Here is a 13,746-nt window from a genome sequence, read left to right as displayed (position 1 = left end):
TACAAAACGCCTATCATTTTGATAGGTCTTTCATTAATCATTCGATTTCACTTACAAAATGCCTGTCATTAAGACAGGACTTTTACATATTTCGCCAAAATAAACAGAAATAAAAGAAAAAAAATTAAAACACACGAACACTGAGCACAACAACCAGCAACAAGAGCATCTCCAAAGCTTAACAAGGAAATTGAGCACAACAACCAGCAACAAGAGCATCCCCAACATCATGCCACCCAGAGCAACACCAACGACTTTAAACTTCTGGTCATGGTCATCTAGCTTGTGCTGGAGACTGATGTGGTCGATCCTGCAAATGATATACTCTTGTCCTAGCTGCTCCTTCAACCTTTTCATTTCAGTTTGGTTTTCTGTAATCTTCAGACCACAATCACAGAAGATTGAGTGGAGCACATTGTAGTTGATGTCTTCACCAGAATTTATAGAGTTGGGTGAAGGTGGTGGAGCCGACATTGTTGCTTTTTAATGGTTCTTCCACAAGATTGTTTGCCCGAAAATGGTAAACAAGTTTCAGATTTGTTTTACTTCAAATCCCACATGCGTATGTCCCCTTATAATTCGAGACTTGTGCCTGGGACTCAATCGAATCGACAGTGTAAGGTTGTTGGGGGTGTTGGTGGACATTAAAGGCGATAATTACTAATCTGCATTTGCCAGCTTATGTGTCATCGAGTCAACTCGGTATTGACTCAGTGAGTTACCTCATACGTATACCTGGCAAGTGACGAGGCAGGTTAACCTGCTAAAATGGGTAAGGTGACTTTCTCAATCGGTCATTAACAAGTTTAAGCCCTTAAAACGCAAAAAAACAATCACGAGGGACCATTTAAACCATTATATGTAACTTTGTTGGGCTAGAGTGACAATAACCCATCAAAATAATAAATAAATAAATATTCTCAATAATAAAAAGAGGTATTATAAAGAAAAAAGTTTTACTATTTTTTCATAAATTTCGAAACACTTCTTTGTACACGGTTAACAAATTAAAACCAACTTAATACAAACTAAATTAATACTTTAACATAAAGAATGCTACAACCAAATATATTAACAATTAAAATTCAAACAACTAAATACAACCAACTAAGTGCTAAAGAGTAAACAAAACAAACTAAATAGAAACTCAACTAATTAGTCAAAAGTTTTAAACGACATTCGACTTTGTAAAATCAACAACAATTGTTATTGTGTTATGGATGTATAAATATTCAAACCTTAATTAAATATTTTCAAGTTCATTTGTTAACCATATTAGCAACACTTCATCGTCACCATCATCGAAAGTGCATAAAACACTCAAAATAAACGAATACATGTGTTAGTTTACCAAAGTTTCTGAAATTCAGATGATAATTTATATTCAACTCATAACAACAAGCTACTTTCATTTTAGCAACATATCCAAAGGTTTTTTTTGGTAAATTTACCATTTCAGTTTTTTAGTATGTGTAATGATGGTATTCTGATAATAAGAGTCTTAAATTCGTTGAACACCTACGCTTTCTCATTCTTTTACTGCTTTTATCTATTTATTCAAACCAAAAACATCAAAATTAGAACCCCAATACAACAAAATGATCACTCGATTAAAACAAATACATAAAAATTGTTAATTTATTACCAAAATATGGAAATAATATAAAAAGTTGATGGCTCAACTAAAACAAATACATAAAAATTGTTGATTTATTTTTACCAAAATATGGAAATATACATTATCAAATTATCTTTCCAATAGCAAAACCTAAATTAGATGAAAATGGAAAACATGGAAATCGAAACCAGGTAGTCTTTGATGCAATTACTGGAATAGCAAGATTGATATAGTTAGGAGAGGATGCCCAATTTTATGTCCAAGGATGGTTTTTCTATATCCTACTCATAAAATTTGGTCATTTTTATCTAATGTTTTCCTATTTCTTGCTTCAACGACTATGATATAATCACCAACCTTAGACCATAAATACATCCATGCAAAGATTTTTTAATGTAAACCAATGAATTTTTTTTAAAGAGTACTAGATGTATGAATAGAGAGACTTTATAATACAAGATAGATTGACTGATTGATAAACTATCAAAAGCCCCCAAAAAAAAAACTCATCCAACTTTGAGAATGGATACCAACAACCAACTATTGACATATTTTACACACCATGTTTCACATAAATCCCAAAACAACTAAAACTCTGACAAGAAGGTAGGTAACACTTAAGAAAAGGCTTCATGATAAACTAACTTGACAATCATGTAAGATGGTAACCAACTTTGAGAAGATATATAGAAATAACAACAAACTTTAACCCATTTTAGTAACATAAATTATAATACAACTTAGGAACTTTAATAAATAGAAACACACAATATACTTATACTAAACATGGCTACCTACATGTCTTGAGCAATAGCAAAGATTGGTAATACAATGAAATTGAAAATTGTCTTGAGCAATAGCAAATATTGGTAATACAATGAAATTAAAAATCAAAAGGATTAACAAAATAATACAATAAATAGCAAATACTAAATAGTAATATAATAGTACTATAACTTATAAATGAATGAAATAAGTACATGAAAATTTATAGTAATTTAAGCCTACTTTGTTTAAAGTCATTTGCAAGTAATCCATCCTTTAACATGATTACTTATATATACAAAGAACCAAAATAAATGCATAAAATGTAGAGTAATCACATCCGAACACAATTTTTAAAAAAAAAAGTCATTAATAAGTATTCCAGTGTTAAACATGATTATATATATATATATATATATATATATATATATATATATATATATATATATATATATAAAAGGAAACGTATGATACTTATGCATAAAGATAATTAAACTTAACAACTCCGTAATTCTTTGTTTTATAAAACGTCACCTCATATAAAATAAAATGTTTTTAAATTTAAACAGAGTGAGATTATTGTTGATAATATTCTTAAAAGTGAAAAGAGCGAACAAGTTTATTGGAATTGAATTGTAACGTGATAATATTTAAATTTTAAATTGAAATCCATGATAACAAAATTTATAATAATGACATTATAAAGAAATTTAATGTCTTAAAATCAATTCAAATCAAAATGTTTGAATCCCTATTCTAATAAAAGAATAGTTTTAATATCCTTTTGACATGTGTCATCATATTAGGCCTCCTAATTAATACACATTTTATTCTTTTTTTGTCATGTGTCACCCTATTAAACATCTTAATTAATGCATGCCACTTGTCAACCTATTAATTCTCTATTTCAAATTTTAAAATTTTCACTTTAATTACAATAAATTAATAACAATGCAATAAAAATTAAAATAAAATTAATACAAATTATAAGGTGATATAATTTTACATATTTATTTAAATTAACAATTATAATTGATTAATAATTTTGTGTTCTAACTATTAAAGTTTAATTAATTTTGTAGCCGTGGTTTCACGGGTTATAAACTAGTCTATACTAATAAAAGAGTAGTCTTTTTGCCAAGTGTCATAATATTAGAACCCCTAATTAATATGATGTCACTTGTCATTTTATTAATTCTTTATTTTAAATTCATTAAACCTCCTAATTAATGTGATGGTATTTGTCAATCTATTTATTCTATATTTTAAATTTTAAATTTTATATTATTGTTTTCATTAGTTCACAAATAAAGAGTCTAATATATATGATAAATTAATTCCACATATTTATTTGAATCAATAATTATAATTTTACATAACTAATAAAAAAAATCTCTTAATTAATAATGTATTTAAAATTTTATATAAAATAATTGATTAATAATTTTGAATTTTTTACTATGAATATTTAATTAATTTTGTAACAGTGGTTTCCACGGGTTATAAACTAGTATACTAATAATGTTGTCATCCCTAATGCTGCATTGGTCTATAAATCCATCAACATAACATTAACGGGTTACTTCAAACTACAATGGTTGTGTGTGGAAAAAAATTATGGGTGTTGCTAATTCTTTTTTTGCCAATACATAGCCACTCACACCACTTTTGACAATGTACATTACTTTTTATCCATTATAGATAGAAACTTAAATGAGAGGGCTCATGCGAAACTGCAAATAATTTACGAAAACACGAAAATAAAAAAAATCTATGAAATTGTGCCACCCAACCTTATATTTTGGACAACAATTTATCCAAACTTCGAACTACATGATGATAAATGGGAAATTGTTTCATATTAGCAAAACATGTTTTTTGACTTTTTATTATGAAAACTTGAATTTAAAAGTGGTTAACGACGTGAAAAAAAGAAAGAACCGTTGTTAAAACCATATTTAAATCTATATTATCCTAAGGGTAAATGGCACAAAAAAACACTATTTTTACACAGAAATTCAATTTTGACACCGTGTTTTTTTTGTCAATTTTGACACTGTGTTTTCCAATTTGTTACAATTATGACCACTTGACCGGTTAACCAGGTTGCATGCTGACGTGACATGATGATGTGTCAGTTTTGATGACGTGGCATGCTGACATGATATGTTGACGTGTCAAAATTGAATTTTTTTCTCACAAAAAACACTAAGTTTAATTTTTTCTTTCAACTTTGACACTATGTTTTTTTGTTCCAAATCGAACATCATTTTTTTTCAATTTTGTTCAATGTTGACAATTTTCTATTTGAAACCGTATAAATATTTTCTTAATACATTTAAACCGTATAAATATCTTTTTTTTTTCATTTAAAAACCATAGTTTTGTATAAATACATTTTTTTTACACTCAAACCATATTTTTATGTATAAATATGTATTAGTTATATAAAAATTGTATTTTGTATTAAATATGCAGCTTTAAAATGTGTTTGGAGGTTTGGACGCGTGTAGTCGATCAAAACTCGAATATCAAGTTTGCAACCCATCAAATTTTTACATCTTATTAGAAGTTTATGGTTATTTTGATTCTCATGATATAACTAATGCTTTGAATGTATGAAAAAAAAACACCTTGTATTTAAATAAAAGTGTGGTTTTTAAACGAAAAAATATGTTTATACGGTTTAAAATGTAATAAAAAATATATATTTATACGGTTTCAAATGGAAAATAGACAAAATTGAACAAAATTTGATAAATGATGTTCGATTGGAACAAAAAAAACATAGTGTCAAAATTGAAATAAAAAATTAAACTTAGTGTCAAAATCGAAAAAAAAGTGAAAACTTAGTGTTTTTTATGGAAAAAAATCAAATTTGACACGTGATCAAAACTGACACGTCAGCATGTAACCTGGTTAACCGGTCAAGTGGTCAGAATTGTAACAAATTGGAAAACACAGTGTCAAAATTGACACAAAAAAACCCGGTGTCAAAATCGAATTTCTGTGTAAAAAGAGTATTTTTTTTATGCCATTTATCCTTATCCTAACATCTCCAACGTCAACTCATTATCTTTAATTTATTGATCATAAATTTAATTTTCAAAGTATATGTGTTTGATTTTATAAGATAAAACTTGTTTTTGTATTTTGGTAAAATATTTATTTTTTCGCATATATATATATATATATATATATATATATATATATATATATTCATTAAATATTTTAAATTTATTTTTATTTGGACGGTGGGTCACAGGCTGACAAAGGGGACATGTGTGATTATGCTATCTAGATTTCCAAAGATCTCAGTATCTCTCGAAGATGTTGCCTCTTCATTTCTTCCATCCATCCTACACATCTTCATATATATACGTATCTTCACTTCTTTTACCATATCTACAACATTTCAACACTCCTTCTTCTCTCATCAGATTACTCATTTCTCTTATCAGGAATACTCATTCCCTTCTCTCATTTCGAAATTCAATCAGCAATGGAAACGATGAGTATTGCTTGCAATCAGTTGAGATCTGCCAACTCAAAAGAATTACATGTCCTAGCCGTTGATGACAGCAACATCGATCGGAAAGTGATCGAGAGGCTTCTCAAGGTCTCCTCCTTCAAAGGTACGACGATCATCCTTATGATTTATTGATTCTGATTCGTTTTTCTCGTCAGGAGATTTTATTTCGAAGGTTGATTTGAGCAAAAGGCTAATTTCATATTTCTTGGATTACTGCAGTTACTGTTGTTGATAGCGGAAGCAGAGCCTTACAGTATCTAGGTTTAGAGGACAACAAAAATTCTACTCAATTCGATGTAAGTTATTGTTTGTTGTACTCCATTGATTCGATTAATTCACGTAGATGACAATTATTGAAGAATTTTCTTTTGTTAATGATGCCAGGATTTGAAGGTAAACTTGATCATGACGGATTATTCCATGCCTGGAATGACAGGATTTGAACTTCTTAAGAAAATCAAGGTTTGTAAATCCCCTCTTGTTAAAATTCAATATCATCTTTTTATCGATCAAGGATTTCATCCAGATTTACCTGATTTTCTAATAGAACTTATCTTATCAATCATTCTGCAGAATTCTTCAACTCTGAGGGAGATACCCGTAGTGATCATGTCATCTGAGAACATTCTAACACGCATCGATCGGTATGATTATGCTCCTATTTATTAACAAAATAAAAACGATCTCCGTACATAGAAAGGTAGATCTGATCATCTAATATATATTCTTGGATTGATTTTACAGATGTTTGGAAGAAGGGGCAGAAGATTATCTACTGAAACCAGTAAAACTATCGGATGTTAGGCGATTGAAAGATTCTATATTGAAAAGCGAAGGAGATGATGAATTCAGACAAATTGAATCACAAAAGAGGAAAAGAAACGACGATCGATCACCCCAAAAACCGACACCGAAGCTTGCTAGACTGTAGTTTGTTGTCAGATCCGAATCCGATGCCATTTTTTGACTAACATCTGAAATTGTACATGTTATATATATACAAGTTAATGAATGTCCCACATATTTTTGACACCATGAAATTACTTGAGGGATTTGTTTTGATGATGATGATTATTTATCTAATCTTGATACATATATAGAATCCTTGTAATTTTTTCCATCATGATAATAACAATATGATCGTTGGGTTTTGATTTTAAAGATCCTATTACAATAGAGTTTTATATCGTTGAAGTGGAAATTAAGGTATATCAATTTTGGGTGAAAAGAACACACATCCCTAGTATGATCTCATATCTACTTCTATATAAGATGGATTTTCATTATTGATATAAAACATTTTTTATCTAAAAAATCGTACGAAAGCTATGATTTAAGTATAAATTTGAGAAAGGTTCAAATGAGACCGGTAGTTTTTTGTGATATAGAATGATATGTTTTTATCCATATATTTTGGGGGACAAAAGTTTTAAAAAGATGAAAAAATATACACAAGACATAATTTTTTAAAACTTTTAACATAAAAGAAGAATAATAAATAAAATCACGATTTTATTTTAATATCCTAACACTTTAATAATATTTTTTATAAAAATAATATTTTCTAAAACTTTATATATAATATATTCTGATATAAATATTCTCTTTTTAATGAGTAATAATATTCTTGTTATATTATAGCTTTGAATCTCTACTTTATTTCACCGATATGTTTTTATCTTTTTTATACATGTTGCAGTCTGTTTTTTTGTAGCAAAAAAGATTTGTATATATTTGATGGGACGAAAGATTTACTTTACAAAGGTACAATCTAATATACTATTTTGTAATAAGAAAATTTAAAGAAATCAGAGCATTTACTTCAATATATACATTAGTCAAGTCAAAAGCTACAATAAAATAAAACAAGCACAATTTGACCTACACAAAATCTTTAATCTGTGAGAAAGAACTCGATCAAAATGAATCAATTTTTTTATTAAGATTATTTTACAAGATCTGAAGTTATTCTTTTGTAAGATAAAAAGAATATTAAATTATGAAGGTAGTCATAGAATCCAAAGTGTGGAAAAAGAAAAAGAAATCACAAAGGACCCTACATATCTCGTGGGGGGGCCGGGGCCATATTGAATGGATGTGAAAATTATTAGACGTTAAAATGCTGTTAACGTGGGATTATATTATTATTATTATTATTATTATTATTATTGTTATTATTATTATTATGTGGTCAATGTTTTGTATCTTTCAAAGTCAAGACGTATCACTAGTCAATTTTGAAGATATCAAGAGATTTTACCCAACCAGAAAAGTTATTTTATGTTTGGTCGATTTATTTAAACTTTGAATAATATTATATATATATATATATATATATATATATATATATATATATATATATATATATATATATATATATATATATATATATATCAATTAAAATAAACACGAAAACTATATCAGAAATTCAAACATTATAAATGTATAAAAATAAATAAAAACAAAGACGATAAATTGTAGTATTTGGGAAATTTTTGAGTTGAGTACAAATGTGTGTGGAAATGGAGTATTATAATGTTTTATGGATTGTTAGAATGCTATAAGGACGAATGTTGAGTTTCGAGGAGTAAATTGTGGGTTTTGCTTAAAATCTTGCAATTTTTAAGAAAAGTCTTATTTTTTAAGTGAAATAAAATAGGGATGAATCCACACCATTTTATATTTTTTTTTGGAACGATTGAAATATATATAAAAAAACACATGTGTAAGAGGGGAAAAAAACGAAAACATCAAAATAAAGAAAGAAGGTTTTGAAGCCATAAATTATAATCTCAATGAAACTTACACAACCCACCTAAAAAAAATAATAATAATAACATCATAAAATATTATATATTTTTTCGGTTTCTCCGTCTCAAACAAGTAGCTATTCCTGAAGAGCCACAAACACCACCACATTATCGCTGCAATAGACTCAAACACCACCTTCTTAGTTGAAGGAACAACATTTGAATTCAAGAACTGATCAAAAACATCTATTGAAAAGCAGAGGCAACAAGTCAACTTGATACCAACGAGCAACCCTCCTCAACACAGTATCTGCAACCTCACACTCCAGTAAGACATGGTTCATGGAATCAATTGTATTGTTACATACTGGACACAAGCTGTAACGACCCAGAATTCCTTTCAGCAATGGTGTTAGCTTCTATTACTTGAATTATTTATTTTTATAATGTTAAATTGAGTAAATCAAATAAAATGGGGTCAAATGATATTAAAATAAATTAATCAATAATTAAGATGAAATAATTTTATTAAATGGATTTATGGGATTATAAGATAAAAATAATTCACTCAAAGGGTACAAATGGAATGGAGAGACTAAATGGGTCATTAAAAGAAACTTGGAATATCATTTATCTAGGATTAGGATTTATTTGGTGTAATGAAAATTAAAGGAAGGACCTAATTGCAAAATTGGAATTGAAACTCCCATGATATGGATCCAGGGGCTTAATGGCATCTCCAATGGTAGTTTAATGGGGAATTTAATCCCATTAAACTCAAAATCCTCATTATGGGTTAATGACATGACACTCAATATAATGAGGAGTTCAATCCCCATTGAACTCTACACTCTCTCTTTTCTCACACACATAAATGATGTGACAATCCATTAAATTTTATTGAGCTTAGTGGAGTGTAGAGTTTAACAGGTAAAATTGTATAATGAGTGAAATGTACATATGACAATCCATTGAACTCATTTGAGTTAAGTGCATTGGAGATGGACTAATAAATCTTAAAGGATCGTCCATTTCACCTAGGCCTTATACATGTGCATCTTAATATCGGTTCCTCGGGCTGCATCGTACACCAGAAGTGAGAAAAAAGCGATCGCATGAGGACAAAGCAACAAGCGATTATGGGAGCATCGATCGATTCTATGTGTGGTGTGTGCATGGGTGTTCGATCGACAGTGAAGAAAAAAAAGAAATCTACCAAGAGGGAAAGGGAAGGTACGATTGTGTAACGCCCTATTTTAAAAAGTGCTTATTTATGAATTTCCGAGATCAAGAGTAAGGGCGTTTCGGTCTTTTGTGGGCAATGGGTTTCATTCGAGAAGGTTTCTGTATCATCCCAAATTTGTCATTTGTAGTTCATGGGAATGGATGGGGTAAAGTCTTGAAAAGCCGAGGGACTATTTTGTAAATTGGGACCAGGAGGAGTACGTCGCACGTACATAAGGGTACGTTGGGCGTACTAGGGCGCGCCCTAGTACGCTGGGCGTAATCTTGTGTACACTGGGCGTACTCGTAAAAGATGAAAACCCTAATGTCCCGGTTTGAGAGCTATATAAGCATCCTTAAGGTTCATTTCCTCTCATCACTCTCAGCCTCCATCCTTTAGAAACATCTCAAACCCTAGATCTTGTGTGAGAGTGTGAGTTGGTGGGTATTTTGAGCTCTTGGAAGTGAAGGCATTGCACCAAGAAGTTGGAGAAGAAGATTGGCTTGTAGATATAAAGTTGGTTTGTGTCTTTGAAGCTCCAGAAGGTAAAAATCTTGGAACTTTATGCTTGTATATCATAGATCTAGCCATTCTAGCATTTTGGAACCATTTCTTGTCCCAAAAGTCCCAAGATGATGTATGTTGTGTTTGGGCGAAATGATCTGTCCTTTTAGACTCTTGATGGGGTGTTAAGTGATAAAAATGAGGTCCCAATGGCTTATGAGGTCCCATGCAAGTGGTAGAAAGGTCTTAATGGATTAAGACCTTGGATTAAGAACTTTCTGGACGTCCAAAGTGATAAAGTTCGAGACTTTATGAGTCCTAGGCATATTTGGTCGATGGATCTGAGGTTTGCGCTTAAGAGCTTAAGCCATTAAGCACTTATGAGGATTTTTGTGGAAATCGCATACGCCCCGCGTAGGAAGCTGTACGCCCAACGTACAGGGTCAACAGCCCGTTTTCCAGTCAACCTGAGACGGGGTACGCCCCACGTACCAGAGGAGTACACCCAGCGTACGCCCTCTGTTGGGTTTTTGTTTTTGGGCCTTAAGTGATTGGGCTGTTATTGGGCTAGTGGGGCTTGGGCCGTGAATGAACATTATGGATAAAGTATTTTGGACTCAATAATTATTATGGACCTTGGATCTAGGCCCATTTGGTGAGGTGGGCCCAATTTAGTAAATTGGGCCAATATTAGGCTTTGCATGAGGATTTGATTTTGAGACTTGGTCCAATAAGAGGATGATGAACTTAATGAGTGTTGTGGGCCCTTGGTCTAGAAAGTCATGATTGGACTCTAACTTGGTGATTATCATGTGATAGCTGGGAGTCCCGGTGAGTCAGCCCATGTCTATGCTATGTTAGTATGCTAGCTGTCTTTGTGACTCTTGCATGTGTATGTGTTTATATGCTTTCCTGGCTAAGGTCTGATGTCGGGTAGGGCCGTTGACTATCTGTATGTTATGTATGTATATTGCATGTGTATGTGTTTATATGCTTTCCGAGCTCAACTCGATGATCGGGCGGGAACCGATGACTGGGTGGGGCCCACTGTATGATTATTTATATGTATGGTATGTGGTATTTGGGGGACTCACTAAGCTTTGTGCTTACAATTTTGTTTATGTTTTCAGGGATCTCCGGTTCAAAAAGGAAGGGCCCGACTTGATCGCAACGCATACACCCGTGTTTTCCGCAATATGTGACTTTGGGATTTTAACTATGATAATTGTTTTATTTTGAAACTCTTCTAGATGTTGGATTAAAGGTAATGAATATTTTGGGCATAATAAAAACAAAATTTTTACCCATGATTTTTGGGATGTTACACATGCAAATTTTCTTCTGTTGCTCGTCTTGACTAGGAGGTGGTATGCATTACTTAGTGAGGGTAATGGATCTATGCTGAGAATCTGGGTTCTAAAGGCTCCATATTCTTCGTTGAGTCCCATAAGAAAGTGGTACAAATGTTCCCTTTCTCATAGTTCCATGATTTATTTTATGATGTTGCAAGTGCAACCCTGACATGAACATGAAGGTGACGGGGTTATAGACTGCACTTAATCCTAGATTCCTCTTAGCTTCGTATAGTAGGCTAATATCGTCATGTTTTCTTGACGAATCAAAGTAATTGTCCTTCTCAGTTCGTAGGCTCTTAGGGCGTTCTCTCTTCCGAATCTTTCTTCTAGTCCAGCCATATATCACGTGTGGTGATCACGTATTTAACGTTGCTCTTGATTTCTTTCTCCATAGCACTCACAAGCCATCCTCTCACCATGACGTTGCATGTTTTCCAGTTCTTAATGTCAGTCGATCCTTCTGCTAGCATTGGTAGAGAATAGTCCAAAAAAACCCATCTTGTTTTTTTGGCTAACAAGGCGTTCATCATCTTATTCTTCCAGTCGCTATAGTTTCCATCATGGAGAAAATTTTCTTTGACAAAGTTCAACCCCGAATGATCCGAGGAAGTATGAAAATAACGTGAGGAGACATTGATCGTTTTCTGCTTAGGTGGCAGATTTGATCATCCTTCACTACTAACCATCATTTAAACAGAACTAGGTTAATTTCCCAGACTTTGTTCTGATACCTTATAATTTTTTTCTTATTAATTGGAAAAACCATCGGACAAGTATTTATACTATAATATTTGAATCCTAATCTAAAACAAACTCTAATAATAACAAGAATATTCAAATATAAGATCAATATCCTTAATAATAACAAGAATATTCAAATCTCCCTATTCTAATCTACTCTAATAAATGAAGGTTTTTTTGTTACATGTCACACTCTTATTCAATTTGCCAAATGTCATTTTGTGGTTATTTTGAATTAATTTCTTTTCCACATGTCATTTTATGAGTTTTTCTATTTTAATAAATTCCACAAAATACTTTAATGTAATAATTACAACAAATGTAGTAATGAATGAATATGAATTTTATTAATGAACTTACCTTCTTATTTTAAAATTCTCAAATTAAGTTAATTAGTTTATTTTTTATTTATTTAAATTTAAAACATAAAAAATCAATTTTAATAATTCATTATTTTTCTTATTTTTTTTTATAAATTCAAAGTTCTTAAATATTTAGACATTTATATTTAATTTTTTTTAATTAACCCATGTAATACATGGGTCTTATACCTAGTAAAAGAATATGTTTATTCTCTTTTTGTGATGTGTCACCTTATAGGTTACATAATTAATGTCATGACACTTGTCAATTTATTGATTCTTCATTTTAAACTTCAAATTTAATTTTTTTTTTCATTTTAATTACATTAAATTAATAACATTATAATAAAAATTAAAATGGCATTAATACAAATTATAATGTCACGTATTTATTTAAATCAACGATTATAATTTTATTTAATTAAAAAATTATCTCTTAATTAACAATTTATTTAAAATAATTGATTATCTCTTAATTATTTTTTATAAACTAATATAAGATAAATATCCAAAGGATAATGACCATCTTAATAACTTCAGAAACCATTTATATAGAATAGAATACCGAAATCAAGTCCTAAATTCTTCATCCATCGTCGACTTCTTCATTCCAATTGGGCATCTTCATCACTCAATCCTATTGCTTCACTTGCCTAGTAATAGGCGAACATCAATTTTGTCTCCGTAGTCTCCAACACCATATATGACTCCTTAATTTCTCCTGCCACCTCCCACTAACCCACCTCGCCACTGCATCCCACCATCACCATCATGTAGGTGCTGTTTGTTTTTTAAGATGTAAAAGTTTGCAGTTTGCGGACCATATCTGCAGACATCTGCAGAAGAAGAGGTGAAACAAATGTCTGCAGTATGCAAGAAAAAGACTATTTGTTT

The 13,746-nt window shown here is 30.7% G+C and overlaps 1 protein-coding gene across 1 annotated transcript; it reads left to right on the top strand.

The window, feature by feature from the left end:
- Nucleotides 1-5,766: 5,766 nt before the first annotated feature.
- Nucleotides 5,767-7,076, top strand: LOC145102469 (two-component response regulator ARR5-like). The gene is made up of 5 exons (XM_079039867.1): nt 5,767-6,018; nt 6,135-6,211; nt 6,300-6,377; nt 6,489-6,559; nt 6,660-7,076. The coding sequence occupies exons 1-5, from the start codon at nt 5,886-5,888 to the stop codon at nt 6,844-6,846; spliced, it is 546 nt and encodes a 181-aa protein (XP_078895993.1). The 5' UTR covers nt 5,767-5,885; the 3' UTR covers nt 6,847-7,076.
- Nucleotides 7,077-13,746: the final 6,670 nt, after the last annotated feature.

Source organism: Lactuca serriola, chromosome 4, assembly GCF_051521515.1.
Source record: "Lactuca serriola cultivar US96UC23 chromosome 4, Lser_US96UC23_V15, whole genome shotgun sequence".
NCBI classification, from domain to species: Eukaryota; Viridiplantae; Streptophyta; class Magnoliopsida; order Asterales; family Asteraceae; genus Lactuca; species Lactuca serriola.
Note: the sequence above shows the minus strand (reverse complement) of the source record. Positions and strands in the feature narration are given on the sequence as shown.

Coding starts and splice junctions, on each gene's coding strand:
- LOC145102469 (XM_079039867.1), top strand. CDS start 5,886: ATGGAAACGATGAGTATTGCTTGCAATCAGTTGAGATCTGCCAACTCA. Junction 6,019..6,134: donor CAAGGTCTCCTCCTTCAAAG/GTACGACGATCA, acceptor GGATTACTGCAG/TTACTGTTGTTGATAGCGGA. Junction 6,560..6,659: donor ATTCTAACACGCATCGATCG/GTATGATTATGC, acceptor TTGATTTTACAG/ATGTTTGGAAGAAGGGGCAG.